A 17,540-nucleotide genomic window follows, 5' to 3' on the forward strand; every position below is an offset into this window, starting at 1 on the left:
AAACTCTTATAAAAAGAATAACACGTTTAACATAAGCACTTTAAATCTGATAAAACCAAATTTGCCCCGTAATTGTTGCAAATTTTGGGAAGAATTTAAATAATTTTGAATAATGTTCCGCCCATTCATCGCTTGCACTGTCGAGGGCCGGCTGCAATTGCTTGTCAAAGAGAAACGCCTGCTGCGATGACGGGATGTGCGGGCCGTACGTTGGTGTTGGTGTTGATGTTTACAAACCGCCAGCCGTCAAACTGAGGGGACCGTGGAAGGAGGGAGGCCTGCGCTGTCTTTTGTACGACTTCACCAGCAGCGGCAGGGAGTGGAATTAATTTATGGAGCTGTCCTCACTGATACGGCACTTACTTTGTGGGTATGCGTGAGTGAGAGAGGTTTTGTAACTTAAAAAAAGTGAGTTTTTGTTATATGTCGTGCTGTCCCGTGTTCCACAGGATGTGTTCAGTGTAAATACGAAGGATTTAGGAGGGGTGAAGTGACCACCAACACCAGCCCCGTCGTCGCCCTGTCGCGCAGCCGGATGTGGCCGAACATTCGGAACAGAGTTTGATAAGAAGAATTAAGGGCCCTCTCTCTCTGTTTTCTCGCTCGTTTTCGTTGTGGCAATTGCTCGCGATAGCACGCACGGTCCTCTCCACTAGTTCCCAGTCGTTCCGGATGCAATAGATCACCACGATGGATGATATAGACAATATTGTTCTGCACTCGTTGCGTCAAATCGATTGGTAGGTGGTTTGATGTCGACCAACATTAAGCGAAACTGACCAATTGTGTTTGCTTGCCAATTACAGCGATCTGGACGAAGACATACAGGGTTTGGAGCAGTTTACGCCCGCCGTGCTGGTGCGCACCGTTTCGAAATGTTTGCTGCTGATCGATCCGTCCCTGGACCTCCCGCAAACGCTGCCGCCCGGGATGGCGCAACGGTTCACCGTCACTGCCCGGCTAGCGGAAGCCTGCACGGTTGGTGGCTTTTTCGCTTTTCGAATTACTTTCCAACGACTGATTTACTGTTTCTTTCCTTCTTCTTCTTCCGTAGGCCGTCGGTTACCGGCGCGACATCGGCTACCAGACGTTCCTGTACTCGAACGTGGCCGAGGTGCGGCGCGTGTTTATGTTTCTCATCGAGCAGCTGCCCAAAGACTCGACCGATGCGGCCGACCCGGAAGCACCGCTCGATCGGGTGACGGATCTGGAGAACCGGATACTGGACAGTATGCGGCAGCAGCTGCGCGGACGGAAGGATCCGGCCACGCCGCTCGATCTTCGGAACGCGACGCTGGGCTGGGCGGGAAGCCGCTCCCGTGCCAACATTCCGTTTGTAACGCAAAGTGACGTCACGGCTGGTACGGGATTGCGTGGAAGAAAGTGGCTTCAAACGATATTAATTTGTGTTTTTTTCTCGCCTTGGCACAGAAATTAAGCAATACTGGCTACGCCGGAGCGGGTTTTGGGAGGAGGAAAAGGATGAAGTGGATCGGCGGGCGCCGGACGTTGCCGCCAGCACGGACGATTCCATCCTAAAGCTGCAAGCTTACTACGCGCAAAACAAAGCCCAGTGTCCGCTAGCGGAAGAGCTTGAGGAGGCTGCCGAAACGCCCGATCGCTTAGGACAGCTGGATGCGCTCGAGCAAGAAATTGCCGCCATTGAAACGGCCATCTCCGAGTCACGGCGCGAGCAGCGCGAACTTCACGCGAAACGCCGAACAGTGGCGGAAAGCGCGCAAGCGGTGGAAAGTGTGGTTGAAAAGCTAAAGGAGGAGAAAAAGATTAAGGAACGCACGCACATCCTGCTGGAAAACCCGGAGGTGAACGTGGCCAAGCTCGAGTCGATCATTGCCGCGGCCGGCGAGAAGATGAAGAAGCTGCAAAGCCAGTGGGAAGCGCATCGGTCCCCGCTGGTCGCGACGCTGGAGGAACATCAAGCCAAAAATTCGGACCAAGTTGTACGTTGGAAAGCGAACCGCACAAGGACACGTGCGTGTGCGTTTCGGGTTTGAATTGTGACGGTTATAAAACGTTTTTTCCTCTCCATTTTAGAGCAAATCTCAAAAGGTGCTTGATCAGATCGAGTCCGCCCGGCACAAATCGGAGGAGGTGATCGTCGACCTGCAGACGAAGAGCGCCCTGCACGCCCGGCTGGTACAGGAGTACGAGCGGATGGGCCGCACCGTGAGCCGCACGGCGTACACGAGCCGCATCCTGGAGATAATCGGCAACATCCGCAAGCAGAAGACGGACATCGACAAGATACTGCACGATACGCGCAGCCTGCAGAAGGAAATCAACTCCATCACGGGCCAGCTCGACCGGCAGTTTACCGTGACGGATGATTTGATCTTTCGCAATGCGAAGCGCGACGAGTACTGCAAGCGGGCGTACATTCTGCTCGTCGCCCTGCACACCGAGTGCAGCGAGCTGACGGCCCTGGTGCAGGAAACGGGCACGGTGAAGCGTGAGGTGCGTGAGCTGGAAGATCAGATCGAGAACGAGAAGGATCGCAACGTGGTGACGAATCTGGCCCAGATCGGGCAGGATTTGGAGGAGATGCAGCGGGAAAGCCGTCGGCTGGAGGAAGCCATCCAGCAGCTGGAACTGTCCACCGGGCGGAATGGGACGAAGTAAAAAGGGGGGAGAAAGTAGTTGGACAGAAGCAACAAACACGGCTTTTTGATGGCATTGCGCGGGCACGGCAACGTAGGGAAAATAAAATGTGATATATTCCTCGTGACAAATGGACCTAAAACACACACACACAGATTACACCCGAAAACAACAACCGGTCACACGGAACAATTTTCACTTCACAGAACACACCAACGAAAAAACACGCTCATGTGGCAAATTGTTTGGGGGATGTTTGGCGCCAGCTGATGCCTATTTATTCAACATGTTGGTGCACAAACATTGCGGTAGTAATATTGAAAATGCACCAAACTCGTCACAAACAGTCGCGGATGGATGGAAAGGACAATTTTGCCTTTCATTTCCACCGTTCCTGCGCGCGCCCGAATTCGATGGTAAACAATACGCAAACGAGAGGGTGCCCCCGCGCTTACAACTTCAGCTTGGTACGTCTCCAGTGACGGCGCTTGGCGTTGTACCTGGAAATTGGGCAGACAAACAATCACATATTAGCACATTTAGTTGGAGGATTAAGCACGACCGATTGTGGACACTTCCGCTGTGTGTGTGTGTGTGGATGCGGCACAACAAAAACTTACCGGATGGTGTTACCCGTGCGCATACGGATCCATTGCGGAATGGGTCGGTTTTGCTTCAGCTTCTTGGCAAGCTTTTGCTTGATGCGAAACGTTTTGTGGGACGCCTGAAAACGAGAGCGGATACGATTGCGTTCATTATTACACTGCTTATGGGGTACCGCGGGCGATATTTTCCGCGTTTTCCGGCGAATTTCCAACTTACCATTTCGTGCAAGTGTGTCTACTCGGAGACCAATGACGAAAAAGAGACCGATTGGCTGTCGGAAACGCACAAACGCAGCTTCGACTCGACGCTGTAAACGCGCGCTTTGACATGCGTTCCTTGGAAAACGCACACTCCGCCTGTCAGCTGTCAATTCGCTGCGAGCTGTCATAACAATTGTTTCTGGTTTGTTTTTCTCACCTTTTCACAGGCCGGAATTTTGGTTGCCCGTGGTTGGGTAATTGTTCCTTTTTTTTTCGCTTGGCCAGCGCGTAAAATGTTGAAACTGTTCCGCGCGCCCAGCCGGCTCGGGATCGTTGCCCGGGGTTCGCTTTGGGTAAGCCGACGCACCTTCCTGTCGGACGCGTACCAGTGCCGGGAGGCGTGGAATGCCCGGCTCGCCACACCGCTGCTCGAGAAGATCAACCTGGACACGCTGTATTACGATCTGGAGCAGCGGTTCCAGCAGCGGAACAAAATCTCCGCCATCGATATCGACATCTACGCGAACAAGCTGGTGGACGAGTCGCACGTCGAGGAGGTGGCCGATCTGCTGTACAAGTTCCGGCTGACGGAGGAAACGTCCAGCACGCTCGACTCGACGCACCATGCGCTGGTGCGCAACTATCTCGACCACCGTTGCTACGGCCAGCTGATCGAGGTGCTGAACAATCGCATCGGGTACGGTGTGTTTCTGGACGCGTACAGTGCCAACCTGACGCTGGACCAGCTGCTCAAGGGGAAGGAGTTCCGGTATGCGGCGCGAGTCGCCACACTGCTAGCGCTGCAGGAAGACTTTTCCAACCCGATTACCAAAGCGCTCGCGCTGTACAGCTGCTACCGGTACGCGAAGGCGCCCGATGCGGAGCATTTCGACGATTTGGCCCCGGCCGAGCAGGGAGCTGGAGAAGCCGGTGAGGGACAGAAGAAGAAAAAGAAGGAAGAGATCAAGGTGAGGGTAAAGTTCCTGCGCAACGAGTACTTCGACGACCATTTCGATCTGACCGACAGTCAGCTGCTGCTGGGAAAGACGTTCGTGGAGCTTGGACGGGCGTACGGTGGTGCTGGCAGTGTGATTGGCACGAGCTGCGAGCTGCTCGGGCTGACGATGTACAGAAAGTACGAGCAGGCCTGTGAGTTTGTGAAGCAAAACGCGGGGAAGGAGTTGAACGAGGAAGCGCTGCAGATGATCCGCAGCACGCTGGAGAAGGAGCCAAACAAGGAGGATGAACAGTTGGTGGCATTTACGGAGGTGGTTGACAAACTGGAGGCGAGCATGAAGATTGGCAAGGACAGCTTCGAAAAGTTGATCCTCGAGCAGGTGAAGCAGAGTGTGGGAGAGCATGAAAAGCAGCAAATCGAGGCACAGGCAAAGGTGAGTGGCGAAGGGAAACTATCGTAAAGGAACGGTTCAACATGAATTTCCTATTTTTGCAGCTCTACACGGAGTGGTGCAATCTGCGGCAGCAGCGGGTCGACGAGGAGCTGGAGCGGATGCAGCGGGCCAAGCGGCTGCAGGAGATCGAACAGCTGGCGGTGGAGATGGAGAAGGAGGAGCAGAAGCTGTGGTTCTTCGAGAACGAGGACAAGATCGACCTGCAGATCGACAGCAAGCGGGTGTTCTATCCGAAGCGGTGGTTCGGCAAGAAGAAGAAGCCCCGCACGGTCGATGTGGATTACGTGCCGCCGGAAGTACGGCAGAGGAATTAGGCGGCCGTTTTGTGCGATGGTTCCGTGCTTTGCGTAGTGTATGAATATAAATTGATTTTAAATTTATTGTGAAACAATTTTTTTATGGTTTTTTTTTGTAGATTTGGACCCGAAACGATCGAAAATTTGGTAACTAGTTCTAAATGCATTCTCGAATAGGATTGGTGGTCCCAAAGTTATGCAGGTTATAGAACCGACGATGGAACCAACCCGAGCTTAGAATAGTTCTACAACTAATCCCCAAAATTGACTTCGAATTTAAAGGGGCTTCAATACCGTCTCAGGCCAAAAATTGGTTCAGATGACACCTTGGAACTATTCTCGAATCTTTCCTGGTTTTGCTCCTTTCAGTCATTCTATAATCAGGACTCTGAACCTATCTGATTACGGAACTGGTACCAAAACAGTCAGAATAGTATTACTTATCCCAAAATGATTCTTATTCTAGGTACCGAACTAATTCCTCTAATTACCGAAACAGGTCCTAAAATAGAATCATAAACTATGCTGGTACTGGACCTGGTTCTGTAATTCTGTTTTGGAAGTGTTCTTTTTGATAACAATTTTAAAACTGATTCCGAACCTATCACGATGCACGTGATGGGTAATCTGGGGATGGGTAGTCGTGGATCCACTGCGGCTCCGGTTCTGAAAAACATAATCGGACTCTGGATTCGGATTTGTCTCCGCAATACCGAACGAGTTCGGAGGAGTCGCGTCACCCTCTCCGATTAGTAGTAGGGTAGCTTGGAATCGGACCTACCCGATTCCGATTCCATGTTCACAATCAATTCCGGAGCCAATTCCGATCCCGGAGCCGATATCGGAGCCAATTCCGGAGTTGGATCCGAAACGTCTATTCTTACGAGGATGCCGAAACCGACTCCGATTTCAAAACCGATTCTGATTTCCGAACCAATTCCGATTCTGGAGCCCTTCTTCGATTTCGGAACCAATTCCGGATCCAAGTCCGATTCCAGAGTTGATTCCGATTCCAGATCTGATTCCGGAATCGATTCAGGAAATCTGGATTGGAAAAAATGGGAATTACCCATCACTACTTTATACCTGTCCTGAACCTGTTTTAAGCTTTCTTTCTTGAAGTGTTGTTTCATCCGAAGTGTCCAAGTCATGAACCTGACCAAGATCAAAATTAAACGGTTGTAAATTATTAAAAAAAAAAATCCGTGGGATTTCTGTGTTGTAGAAACTTGACATTTGCATTCGGCAGAATTTATTTTTCGCCAACTGTCAAAACGAAACGTAAACAAAAGCTCGCACAGTGGCAATATTTACGCGCTACGTGCGCACTTTTATTTATTGAACCCCGGCTGGCCCCGTTAAAAAGTAAGATAAAGCGTCTTCCAACATGTTCATCAAACCGTTCAAGATCAAGTCCAACATTCTGGTGACCGGGTCGGAGAAGAAGCGGTTGCGGCAGCGCGTGATGGCACAGTTTAACCGGCCGGACGAGGAAACGGGCACCGCACCGTCGCCACTGGCCGAACTGTTCGGCAATCGGGCGAAGGTGTGCACGGTCAAACTCATCACCTACCACGAGGAACCGGTCACGGTGTACACCAGCGATAAGCGGCCCATCTTCTTCGAGCTCAACGGGAAGCTGCTGCCGACCGTGTACACGCTGTGGAGCTGTCCGGATCTGGTGCCGGCCTTCACTACCCACGCCACCGTGCTGCCGAAGCTGGCCAACGGGGCCGATCTGATGATTCCGGGCGTGGTGAAGAAGGGCACAAACCTGGCGTCCTGGGGACGGCACCAGAAGGACGATGTGGTGGCGGTAAACTTGACCTCGAATCGGGCCGCCGTTGGAGTCGGGCTGCTGGCACACTCGAGCAGCGATCTGTACATGTGCGGCGGGCATGGTGTGTGCGTGCGCATGATGCACGTGTTCGGTGATAAGCTGTGGGGCATGGAACCGTCCGTCTGTCAGCAGGTGCCACTGCACGGGTCGGTCGTGTCGGTGCCGACGGAGTCCGATTTCCCACCGCTCGGCAGCGAGAAGCCCAAACCGGTGGAGGAAGCGGTGAAGCAAGTAAGGCGCAAGGTGGGAGAAATGTAAGAGACTTTCCTGTTTTTTATCGCTCCATTAATGTTTTAGGTCACAAAATCGCTGGAAAATGCTGCCCTAACTGCCCAGGAAGAGGAGTCGACCAGTGACGGAGACGCTTCGGACGACGAACCACAGGAGCCGGAAGAGGCGGAAAAGCCCCCCAATCCCGACGAGCTGATCAAGGGAGCGCTGCTGAATGCTCTCAAGCTGCACGGGAAGAAAATTGCGCTTCCCCTACTCACCAGCACCTTCTACCCGCAGTACGTGCAGCCGGAAATTCCCGACGGGATCGAAATGAAGAAAAGCTCCTACAAGAAGGTGGGCACCTTTTTCAAGCGAATGGCCGAGGAGGGCCTGCTCGAGATAAAGGAGGAGAAGAAGGGCATCGAAAAGGTGACCGCCCTCAACCTGGAACACCCGGCCGTGCTGTCCTTCTATCCGTACAAGGCGCAGAAAGCGTCAGCCGATGGGCAGGATGCGCCGGGCGGACCGGCCTCTTCTGGTGCTTCCAACCCGCTGCTCCTCACGCAGATGACGGCCATGTACGCGGTGAGCGAGCGAACGGCCAAGCTGTTCGGCTGCTTCAATGTAGCGCTCGGCAAGACGCTGGACCAGACGCAGGTGCGCAACTACATGCGCGATTACGTCGGGCGCAACAAGCTGATCAATCCGTCCACCAAGCTGGTCACGCTGGACGACACGCTGCGGGATATTTGCGGCTGCCCCCCGGCGCCGGAGGAGCCGGAGGTGCTGGTGGGGCTGGCCGACCTGACCGAAACGGTGCTGAACTGCATGACCAGCACGTTCGAGATGCGCAGCCAGAAGGGAGCGGTCACGAAGGGCGGCAAGCGGGCGATCATACACCTGACGACGGCGACGCGCAGCGGCAACAAGAAGGTGACGCTGATCAGCAACCTGGCGGACTACGGCATCAATGTGAACGATTTCGCGAAGGCGGTGAAGCTGGGCGCCGCCGCCAGCACGACCATGACGGAGGTGCCCGGCTCGAAGGGCGAGCAGCTGATGGTGCAGGGCAACCATATAAAGTTTGTGTTCGAGCTGCTCACCACCACGTACCAGGTGCCGAAGGCGTGCATCACCGGGCTGGAGTTTGCCAAGGAGCAGAAAAAGAAGAAGAAAAAGTAATGCTGGGCGGGGAGGTAAATTGTGTGCTCGTTGGAGCGGAAAAGGACGAGAAAGAGATGTCATTGAAAAGATAACACAAATACAAAAATTCCACACAGCAATAAAACAAAATGTAGCATTGTTTTTTAAAAAATTGTTTGTACCGTTTGAAATATCAAGGTACGTTAACGGTCGTTTTGAAAACTGTCGTGAGCGAAATGAGTTTCGCGCGCCCGTTGAGTTGTGCGTGAAAGAAGCCTCATTTAAATTGTATCCCATCGAGCTGTCACACCTGTGTTTGTTGTTTACCCGTGCCCGCACGTTGTGTGTATCGAACTCGCTCGGGATGAAGACGGACAATAAATCACACTCACACCGTCCGAAAGGTGGTGGCCAACGGAACCGAGGTAATGCCGGCCAAGGCAAACGGAAGGACAAATTCTTCCTCGATGTTCCAAAGTCGGAAAACAAACCGTACCAACAGCAGCGGAACCAAAAGGATGGTAGTGGTGGTGGCGGTGGCAATGGACGACCATTTGGAAAGCGTGGTCCGGGCGTGCAGAAAACGGTAGCGTCCAAGCCCAAGCAGCAGGGACACCGGCAAGGAGGCGACGGTAAAAAGCCATCGTACAACAAAAACAACCCCAACAGCAAACACAACAAGTACAGCAAACCACCGGGAGGCCGACCACCGGGCAACAAAGGCAAACCGGACGGAAGGAAAGGTGGTGGTGCAGCGCAATCATCCAGCGAACCGCCGCACTTTGAAGGCAAACCGGAGAAGGTGAACTACTGTCTGGCGCCGGACCGGCTGGAGGCACAGGCGCGGGCAATTAAGCAGATCGAGCGGCAGGAGCGGGAGGCGGAGTTCGAGCGGAAGAAGCAGGACCGGCAACTGAAGCACAAAAAGATGACGCAGAAGACGCGCAAGGGCCAGCCGGTGATGCAGGGCCGGCTGGAGATGCTGTTCGAGAAGGTGAAGAAGGTGGTCGGTGTGCAGTAGTGAGACGAGTGAGTGATTGAGTGAGCGAGCCTTGGTATGTAATCCCCATCCTTGAGTGTGGCCTTGAGAAGGTGTAATAAACAATGCTTAATTCAATAAGGTAAACAATATACGCACTTAGTGATGTGCTCTTTTAAGCGCATCCATGACTCCGGTCCGACTCCGGCTATTGTTAGTCCGATTCCGACTCCGGTAAAATCCGAACCACTAGTTCCGCCCGGATTCGGAGTCATCCAGAGTCGTCCGGAGTCGTCCGGAGTCGATCGAAGTCGGAGTCATTAGGCATCGTCTAGAGTCGCTCGGAGTCGACTGGAATCGGAATCGGTCGGAGTCAACAGGAGCAGTGCGACTATATGTGCTTGTGATCAGGCATTTAATTTCGTTGAGGTTTTTCGTGTACAAGCCTTTGATTCGTCGGACGACTCCAGACGAATCCGGACGACTCCAAACGACTCCGGATGACTTCGAACGATTCCGGACAACTTCGGACGACTCCAAACGACTCTGGGCGACTCCAAACGACTCTGGGCGACTTCGAACGACTCCGGGAGACAACGGTCGACTCTGGACGACTCCGACTGACTCCGAACAACTTCGGACAACTGCAGACGACTCCGAAGGACTCCGGACAACTCCAGACGATTCGGTTCGTGTACAAGCCTTTGATTTAAAGCCGGCCGACTCCGGGCGACTTTGACTCCCACCGATTTCTTTGACTTGACTTTGACTCCGCATTTTCACCAACTTTACCCATCAATAATACACACACCCAAAACACACCTACGTCCGTTTTTGCTAGGCTGTAAAAAAAGGCTGCCTCTTCGTTTATTGAAGTACGTCTTGGCGTAGTGTGGATAGGCAACGGTGTAAAGAGCGTTAACGAGGATGTTAAATTTGTAGATGGTCCGTTGCATATCTGGATGCGGGTAAAAGCTGGTCCCGATGGAACCGGTGGAATAAGCGGCTGCCGTTCGGAGGGGGCGCACGGCCATGGTACGACCGTTCCATGACCGGGGGTCGCCTCAAGCGCAGGCGACGGGTTCGTAGCTGGCCGGCAGTCGGCTGGCCGCGATCAGCGAGCATTCGTTCTGCAGCGGGAACAGTGTCTCCAGCATTTCCCTATTTGGGGAGGTAACATTAAAGGGGGAAACAGTTAGATTGACGCTTTTTCGGAGTGCTAACGAACTAAAGGACCTACCAGTGCTTCCGGCTGATGTAGCAGTAGACTTTCGGCAGCTCGAACCCATTGAACGGGCTGGCGACGGGAATGGTGTAAGCGCCCATGTTCTCAAACACGACCCAATCGTCGATCTGCAGCTCGGGCAGCGCGATCGTTTCGATCAGCTGATCGAGCGCGTCGCACGTCGGCCCCCAGAGCGTACTCTTGTACTGCTTGCCCGCCTGGCCACCGATCAGCTTCGGTTGCGGCACCTGGTGGTCGTACAGGATGCTGTTGAACGACGCGTACACTCCATCGTTCAGGTAGTACATCATCCGGTCGATCGTGCCGGTGCGCGCGTTCAGACAGACGCGCTTCGACTGCACGTTGGTGACGAGCGTAAAGGCGGATGATACGTAGTACCGGCCCGGCTCGGAGATGACGCGCACCGCCTTGTCCGGGAAGAACGTATCGAGCGCCGCGTTCACGATCATTGCCACCTCGTCGATCGAGGTGCCCGTATCGCCCGGGAAACCGCCGCCAATGTCCAGCAGGCTGAAGCTGTAGCCGAGCTGGGCCGCATAGTCGAACAGGTCGCGCGCGTACGAGATCGCTTTGTAGTAGATCGGGAAATCGGCACACCCGGACCCGACGTGGAAGCTGACGCCGATCACCTCCAGCCCGAGGCTGCGGGCAATCTTGATGAGACGGGGCGCTTCCTCCACCGGATCGCAGCCAAACTTCTTGCCGAGCGGACACTGGGCCTTTTCCGCCTCGCACCGGATGCGGATGACGAGTCTGTAGCAGGGAACAGGAACAGGTGTAAGACAAAACAAGCAAAAGAAGGAAAATTAAACAATTAAATAATGCTCTTCATTTTCTCCGTCTCTCCTTCCCTTTCCAGGCAGTGAAACGTACTTTGCATCCGGACAGTACTGCTTGATCTTGTGCAGCTCGGTATCGCTATCGTAGGTCATCGTTTTGACCGCGTTGCTCGCCGCGTACCGCACATGCGACGCCGGCTTCATCGGGTTCGCGAAGATGATGCGTTCCGGGGCGACGCCAAGCGAAAGAATCTTCGCTATCTCGCCCTTGGACGCACAGTCGAACGACGCACCGAGGGCGGCCAGCGTCGCGCACACCAGATCGGTGTCGTTGCACTTGACCGCGTAGTGCGGCACGACGCGCGGCATCTTTTCGATCCACTGCTGGTGCTTGCGCACGATGTCGCCGATGTCCATTACGTAGAACGGATTGTCGGTCGGCAGCTGCTCCGCCAGCTGGTCGATGATGGCCGGCACCTCCACCTCACCGTCGACGATCTCGATCTTGTCCGACTCATTCTCGAGGAACTTCATCTTGGAACAGGGGGGTTTGCTTCGCACGGTGTGTGGCTTTTTGGAATGTGGTACGCGCTGTTTTAGAGCGTGGTTGTGTTAGATGTTTTTGAGTGACAACCACAAGCAGCAGCGGCAAGCGGTTCCGTCGAATCGAAGCTTAACTTCACTCAAACAAACTGAAGAAATCGAAACCAAAAAAGAAGCCCAACATTAGTGTATGCCCCCAGCGGTCCATTTCAATGCATTTCACTTACGAGGCAGCCTTTAGCAGGGGGAACGGTAACGGAAGCCGTTATGGGGCTGCGACCGTCACCAGGGTGGTTTGCCGTTGGTATCTGTCAGTACCAGGAGGTGTCGATGGTTATGGTCAGTGCCCGACAGCAGGGCCAACTGACCGCTAGTCACGTCCTGCAGAGGAAGAAGAAGAAGAAAAGCCAAAGATTAGCATTAGCACATCATTACGTCAGTGTAAGGGGGGTTCATCATCATCTTTCCCGCAGCAGATGGGGCCACACGATAAGGGCAAAGCGTTTTGTAGGATTTTATAAAGTATGGTCTTGCTTGAATCGTACACGCGTTCGGGTACAAAAGGAAATTTGAAAGCATTGCACTATCTCTTGTTAAATGGCTTTGTGCCACTATCTCTCGTACGCCAGTCGAGGAGGCAGTAGCAGATCTCGAATAGTCCCGAGGAAGTCAATTCTTCTAAATTAGTGATGGGAAAACGAAGTTTTCGTCGGAATCGATTCCGGCTACCTCCAAATTTATCTGGAATAGTAGATCCGGAATCAGTTTCCAGAATCGATTTCGGAATCGGTTCGGGATTGGAGCCGGCTCCGGAATTGGTTCTGAAATCGGAATCGGCTCTGAAATCTGAATTCGCTCCGAAATCAGAATTGGCTTCAGAAACGGAGTCGATTTTGACATAAAACTCCATAAGAACAGGCGTTTGGGTCCAATGATGCTAGGTATTGATAGCCGCAAAGAATCAAAATTTACTTGGAAACCATCCATTCTCATGGAGATTCTCGGACTGAATTCAATTCAAGAACTGATTTTCATTCCGGAGCTCATTTCATTTCTGGAGTCAATCCTAATTCCCAGGAGCATAGTGCGATTCCCAGGACGTCTCTGGAATTCGCTCCGGAGACAACTCTGGAATTGGCTTCGGAGACAACTCAGAATCGGAATCAATTCCAGCATTGGAATCGGCTTCGGAATTGATTCCGAACAAGGAATCTGAATCGGGTAGGTCCGATCCCGGGCTCCCACCACTATTCTGAATCATTCGCACGTTTTTCGTGGGTGAGTGGCAGTAATTTCCGTCTAGATGTTCTTTTTTGTCAGTTCAATTTCACATTCATCAAATTAAGCGCGCTACAAATCATAACCTATACCAATCAAGCGTTATCAACTGGTTGGCCACTACATTGTTCATTAATGAAAAAAACGGCCCTGAGATTAGATTTTTTGCCCCCCTCTCCCCACTCTCCCCCCTGGTATTGAAAGGTTATCGACCGTGTGTCTGTGCGCGGTAAAACATTTGAACCCGAAATGAAACCGATTGTGTCCAATTGGAAACCGCCGATTCCGGTTGCGCGCGCGAGTGTTTGTGTTTCCGGAACTCCGAAGTGGCGGAAAAAAAAATCTGAATAGCGGATGACCTTATCATCTGGTTCTGAGAAGAGTAGGAGTGTTTAACGACTTGATGATAGTCGAATCATGAAAAGAAAGCATGCTCTATCCGCTGCCGGCAGTTCGTGGTTTGGGTGTCCTCTGTCTCCGTGTCCCCAAAAAAGCTAAAACCTTCCCCTTTGTCGCGACTGCTGCATCCGCCTGTACAAAACAGATGACCTAATATTGTGCCTTGCCCCTTCCCCCACGGTACAGTGGCACAGTGGTGGTGTCTACTGTTGCCGGGGCCTAAAATGTATTGATTAGAAATGGGACCGATTTGTATGGGTTTCTCTCTGTGTGTATGTGACGCGGTGAAACAGATGTGAGGAACTAAACACCTCCATTCTAACACGTGGTCGTCCGGTGTTCCGGTGTGTGTGTTCGTGGCCAAGTTGGTGTATGCGCGAAGATGCAAATGCACGATGACGCCCGAATCGATCGATCATGTGAATTGTGTCGCGGAGACGTGTTGGCCAGTTACACAATGCGCATCTACACACAAAACCATCTAGTAGGTTCTCCCTTTAAGCAACACACACACACACACATGAACACTCTGGCATGGTTGCATTGATACAAGGGGAAAAAAAACGCTTGCTACGCGTTTAGTGGAAAGGGCTATTGCTGCCGAGCGGGGCCTACCCAGGATAGAGCTGGTTGTGTCCGGTGACACAATACTAAAAGAAAACAGGGACCATCAGTGTGCGTGTGCGTGTGATTTTTGTTTCCACCTTCATCTCGAAGCATTTGATTTTGGTTGACGGGGTGGGAAAAGAAGATTCAGTTTGAGACGGACGAAAATCGAAGGGAAATACCGTGTGTGTGCCTGTGTGTGTTGTTGCGATGCTGACTTTTGTCTATTTTTAATGTCGCATGTTCTTCGTGGTTTTTTTGTGTGTGTGTTTGCCGCTACGGGGGAATTCACCTCCAACGCCTCTAGACACTTTTTTTCGATTGTTGTGTGTTTGAGCCATTTTAATTTTTGGTACCGTTTTTTTTTGCTCTACTCTCACTAGCTGTGTACGTGTGTTTGTGTACCTTTGCAACAGTGTCGACGACCCACCCGCGCGGCACCCGATGGCATTGGAACGGAACTGGTCGTCTCGGCGGCCAAATGGCGTTGCAGAGCAATGGCAGTCGCAAGGGTGCATGCTTTTTTTTTTGTTCACTGGCTACACTGGCTGGCTACGGCACTTACCTGTTGTGAAATTCTCGAAATTTTCCAACAAAAGGGAAAAATAAGGGCACCGGGTTGTGTGTTGGGTTGCACGTCTTGTTACACGAGTCCCATGCAGTGCGGGGATTTATTACACTTTAGGAGACGGTTCGAAATCCGCCTACTTCGCCTAACTTTACAATCGAACAAATCGATCGATTGAGCACAAACAGCCGAATACACGCGCGTGGGAAAATCCTACGATTTTGTGATGAGTCACCAACAAACTGCACTTCCTCTGGGCTACGAGCAGGACACAGGCACACACACGCTTCTGGGGATGTGGCGACGGCGGGACCAAACCGTACGGTTTCACTGGTGTTTCGGCTAGTTAGGCTGCAAAGAGCGCAGGGCCATCGGTTTATATACCATCTCGCCTTCGGATGGCCACTCGCGGGAGAGCCGCTGATAATGGTCCGCAGAGGGAGAGATAGAGAGAGAAGGATTGAGAGAGAGGACACAGAGGACACAGACGCTCGGCAGCAAACAAAAAGAGGGAGAGAAAGTTGCTCTCCACTTGTTCCGATGTGAGTTGGCGCGCAGTGCGAGAGAAGACAAACGTGTTTGAAGAAAGAAAAGAAAATATCGAAACGATTTGTGTTATGCCCTTTTACTCGGTTTGGTATTCTAAGCAAAGGTTTATTATAAGGCATTATGCTGTTAAATTATATTTTTTAATTCTATTTTCTTTTTTGTTCTTTTTTAGATTTTTTCATCATATTCAAAACAAACTGCAAACATGGGTGACGGGGCGCATCGGAAAGATTGCCAATCACGTTACCGAAACGTGATAATTTCACATTCGGTAATGTTATCTACGTACGCAAGATGAATGCACACGATAATGTTAAAGCTCTGCCCCGAGCACAATGATTGACGAGCCAGTTTTTCAAGCGTTATTGTTTCTTTTCGGACACAAGGCAGCGGCAACCTATTTGCTGTCCCAGGCCTCTCGGAACAGGATCAAACTAGAAACGGCATGGAAACGATGCGCTTCTTCTTAGGTACCGCTACATCATCGGCAAGACAGTGCAAAAGCCCCTGTCACTCTCTCTCTCTCTCTCTCACTCTTCTTGTAAAGGGAGAACAACATTCAAATGCTCTTTCAAAACTGGCACACCGGATAGAGCGAACGCTCTCTCTCTCAAAACATAAAAGCACGTGTGGTGCGCTCTTTCTCGCCCTCTCCCGTCTCCCGTGGTTACAGCGCAGCGCAGTGTGTTTACATTTATGCGCGTGTTTATGCTCCCGGGGACCACCTGATACACAGCCAGCTGGTTTGCTGGTAGCAAGGCTCGGTGACCCGGCCGTACCGAGCCAAACGTAGCGGCGCGCGCGCGCGCACACACATACACTGCTGCGGCACTGTCGACGATCTGGCAAAGTCCCACCGGGTGTTTGTATGCTCTCGTGGATATGTTGTGGCATTGGTGATCACACTTTTGCTCATGTCTTTTGTGTTATACTAGGAAAAGGCGTTAGTGATGGAATCTATTCTCTACGCTTAAGTCTTAATTATTTTGCTCCGTTTTTACATTCTACGAGCCTTTCATCTCAAAGTCATTTTTAGGTATTAAAATTGGTAACTAAAGCATTTAATATTTGCATCCAAAATGTTGTTTATTGCATGGTGTCAGCAAGATATGGTACTGTCGCTGTTATGTTTTGTTTATTTCTTTATCGATTGAACGTAACCCACAGGTGGCAGAATGAACAATTGAACTCCTCCAGGCTGCTTGGTAAATGCCGAATTCGGCTATTGCAGTGAATGATTCATTTGTTTTGAATGCTTTTTTCAGGGTCAGCAGCTTGACCGTGTCGTCGCTGGTTAATAACTCTTATATCAATATTGATCGTATTGCTTCGAACCTACAAATATTTCGTTTCAACCAATTTAAGTTTGTTCCGTCCTAAAGTGGCTGAGAAATATGTACATTTTTTTTTAATACGAAAGTGCATAAATGCGTTATTTCCACTGTAGAGTGCATGTCAAGCAGCAAACCGGTTGCATCGTGCGAAGCATTCGATCGATTTTCAAAATCCTAGTTCAATCCCGCAAAAAGACTTCATTATGAATCAAGCGTAAGTTGTAACATTCAACTTATTTTCTGTATTTCTTAAAAGGTTCTCGTATGCACACTTATTTTAGTATTTTATCGTATGAAAGGAATTCCTTTTCATAAAAAAAAAACAATTTCAAGTTTCTACACGTGTAATAGTTCAGTTACTCAAACATTTCATTCCAATTACATTCCTTTACAATGAGCTTTTTCACAGCACCACCAGCAATTCTTAATAAGATTAGGTATTCTTGTTTGGAATGGCAATCTTATTGGAATTCTGAAAATGCAAGAGTTCTGATTTGAACTCAAGGTAAACATATTTACCGTGTGATGCAGGGTTTCTTAAGATGTTGATCGTTTTGATCGCTATTTTTAAAGAGACTTTTAGCCGATTGGTCTTATTCGCCTCTTTGATTTAACAATTGAAATCTATAATACCATTCTTCTTTGCGTGCCCTTTGCGACTTAAAATTTGCTTACATTTGCTATAAGTCAACATGTATCGAAAGTTTCTGAAAAATTGTTTTTAGATTTTTTAACAATGGAACAGTCTCTCATGACATAATTCATTCATGTGTAGCATTGAATAATTCTGTTCTGGGTACACCAATAGCTACGCTCATTAGTGGCATATTGCAGGACCTGACCGACTACGCTTATTGTGCAATAGTTACCAATAATAAAATTTAAAACAAATATGTTGCCAACAACAAGAAGATTCTACTATAAAAACAT

The 17,540-nt window shown here is 50.8% G+C and overlaps 6 protein-coding genes across 8 annotated transcripts; 4 read left to right on the plus strand and 2 right to left on the minus strand.

Annotated features, from left to right (window-relative positions):
- The first annotated feature begins 101 nt into the window (after positions 1–101).
- LOC1280847 (coiled-coil domain-containing protein 22 homolog) lies at positions 102–2,750 on the plus strand. Of its 3 annotated transcripts, none has more exons than XM_061659750.1 (6): positions 102–408; positions 635–740; positions 807–978; positions 1,055–1,361; positions 1,432–1,961; positions 2,056–2,750. In XM_061659750.1, exons 2-6 carry the CDS (start codon positions 691–693, stop codon positions 2,638–2,640), a joined length of 1,644 nt encoding a protein of 547 aa, XP_061515734.1. In that variant the 5' UTR covers positions 102–408; positions 635–690; the 3' UTR covers positions 2,641–2,750. The 3 variants fall into 3 exon arrangements, with proteins under 3 accessions (XP_061515734.1, XP_061515737.1, XP_061515735.1); XM_061659753.1 differs by having other exon boundaries at positions 264–366; positions 450–740; XM_061659751.1 differs by having other exon boundaries at positions 265–370; positions 450–740.
- A 110-nt stretch (positions 2,751–2,860) lies between these two features.
- On the minus strand, positions 2,861–3,581 carry LOC1280846 (large ribosomal subunit protein eL39). The gene is made up of 3 exons (XM_320713.4): positions 3,442–3,581; positions 3,240–3,343; positions 2,861–3,119 (listed from the first exon to the last, which is right to left on the minus strand). The coding sequence occupies exons 1-3, from the start codon at positions 3,442–3,444 to the stop codon at positions 3,071–3,073; spliced, it is 156 nt and encodes a 51-aa protein (XP_320713.3). The 5' UTR covers positions 3,445–3,581; the 3' UTR covers positions 2,861–3,070.
- Positions 3,582–3,594: 13 nt separating this feature from the next.
- Positions 3,595–5,217, plus strand: LOC1280845 (uncharacterized). The gene is made up of 2 exons (XM_320712.5): positions 3,595–4,816; positions 4,879–5,217. Exons 1-2 carry the CDS (start codon positions 3,719–3,721, stop codon positions 5,149–5,151), a joined length of 1,371 nt encoding a protein of 456 aa, XP_320712.5. The 5' UTR covers positions 3,595–3,718; the 3' UTR covers positions 5,152–5,217.
- A 541-nt stretch (positions 5,218–5,758) lies between these two features.
- Positions 5,759–8,479, plus strand: LOC1280844 (eukaryotic translation initiation factor 2D). The gene is made up of 2 exons (XM_061659749.1): positions 5,759–7,204; positions 7,271–8,479. The coding sequence occupies exons 1-2, from the start codon at positions 6,521–6,523 to the stop codon at positions 8,366–8,368; spliced, it is 1,782 nt and encodes a 593-aa protein (XP_061515733.1). The 5' UTR covers positions 5,759–6,520; the 3' UTR covers positions 8,369–8,479.
- A 147-nt stretch (positions 8,480–8,626) lies between these two features.
- On the plus strand, positions 8,627–9,455 carry LOC133393545 (uncharacterized). Its single transcript, XM_061658916.1, has one exon. It carries the CDS (start codon positions 8,694–8,696, stop codon positions 9,348–9,350), a length of 657 nt encoding a protein of 218 aa, XP_061514900.1. The 5' UTR covers positions 8,627–8,693; the 3' UTR covers positions 9,351–9,455.
- Positions 9,456–10,135: 680 nt separating this feature from the next.
- LOC1280843 (ornithine decarboxylase 1) lies at positions 10,136–15,583 on the minus strand. The gene is made up of 5 exons (XM_320710.5): positions 14,725–15,583; positions 12,104–12,257; positions 11,428–12,025; positions 10,549–11,307; positions 10,136–10,469 (listed from the first exon to the last, which is right to left on the minus strand). Exons 3-5 carry the CDS (start codon positions 11,865–11,867, stop codon positions 10,373–10,375), a joined length of 1,296 nt encoding a protein of 431 aa, XP_320710.5. The 5' UTR covers positions 11,868–12,025; positions 12,104–12,257; positions 14,725–15,583; the 3' UTR covers positions 10,136–10,372.
- Between the last annotated feature and the right edge of the window lie 1,957 nt (positions 15,584–17,540).

This window comes from Anopheles gambiae, chromosome 3, assembly GCF_943734735.2.
Source record: "Anopheles gambiae chromosome 3, idAnoGambNW_F1_1, whole genome shotgun sequence".
Lineage (NCBI taxonomy): Eukaryota > Metazoa > Arthropoda > Insecta > Diptera > Culicidae > Anopheles > Anopheles gambiae.

Bases quoted from the DNA above. Each gene is read 5' to 3' on its own strand.
- LOC133393545 (XM_061658916.1), top strand. From the start codon at position 8,694: ATGAAGACGGACAATAAATCACACTCACACCGTCCGAAAGGTGGTGGC.
- LOC1280844 (XM_061659749.1), top strand. From the start codon at position 6,521: ATGTTCATCAAACCGTTCAAGATCAAGTCCAACATTCTGGTGACCGGG. The intron at 7,205-7,270 runs GTAAGGCGCAAG...TTAATGTTTTAG, and splicing joins TGGAGGAAGCGGTGAAGCAA to GTCACAAAATCGCTGGAAAA.
- LOC1280843 (XM_320710.5), bottom strand. From the start codon at position 11,867: ATGAAGTTCCTCGAGAATGAGTCGGACAAGATCGAGATCGTCGACGGT. The intron at 11,308-11,427 runs GTACGTTTCACT...TCCCTGCTACAG, and splicing joins CAGTACTGTCCGGATGCAAA to ACTCGTCATCCGCATCCGGT. The intron at 10,470-10,548 runs GTAGGTCCTTTA...CTCCCCAAATAG, and splicing joins TACATCAGCCGGAAGCACTG to GGAAATGCTGGAGACACTGT.
- LOC1280847 (XM_061659750.1), top strand. From the start codon at position 691: ATGGATGATATAGACAATATTGTTCTGCACTCGTTGCGTCAAATCGAT. The intron at 741-806 runs GTAGGTGGTTTG...TGCCAATTACAG, and splicing joins TCGTTGCGTCAAATCGATTG to CGATCTGGACGAAGACATAC. The intron at 1,362-1,431 runs GTACGGGATTGC...GCCTTGGCACAG, and splicing joins GCAAAGTGACGTCACGGCTG to AAATTAAGCAATACTGGCTA.
- LOC1280845 (XM_320712.5), top strand. From the start codon at position 3,719: ATGTTGAAACTGTTCCGCGCGCCCAGCCGGCTCGGGATCGTTGCCCGG. The intron at 4,817-4,878 runs GTGAGTGGCGAA...CTATTTTTGCAG, and splicing joins AAATCGAGGCACAGGCAAAG to CTCTACACGGAGTGGTGCAA.
- LOC1280846 (XM_320713.4), bottom strand. The intron at 3,120-3,239 runs GTAAGTTTTTGT...CCCAATTTCCAG, and splicing joins CGCACGGGTAACACCATCCG to GTACAACGCCAAGCGCCGTC.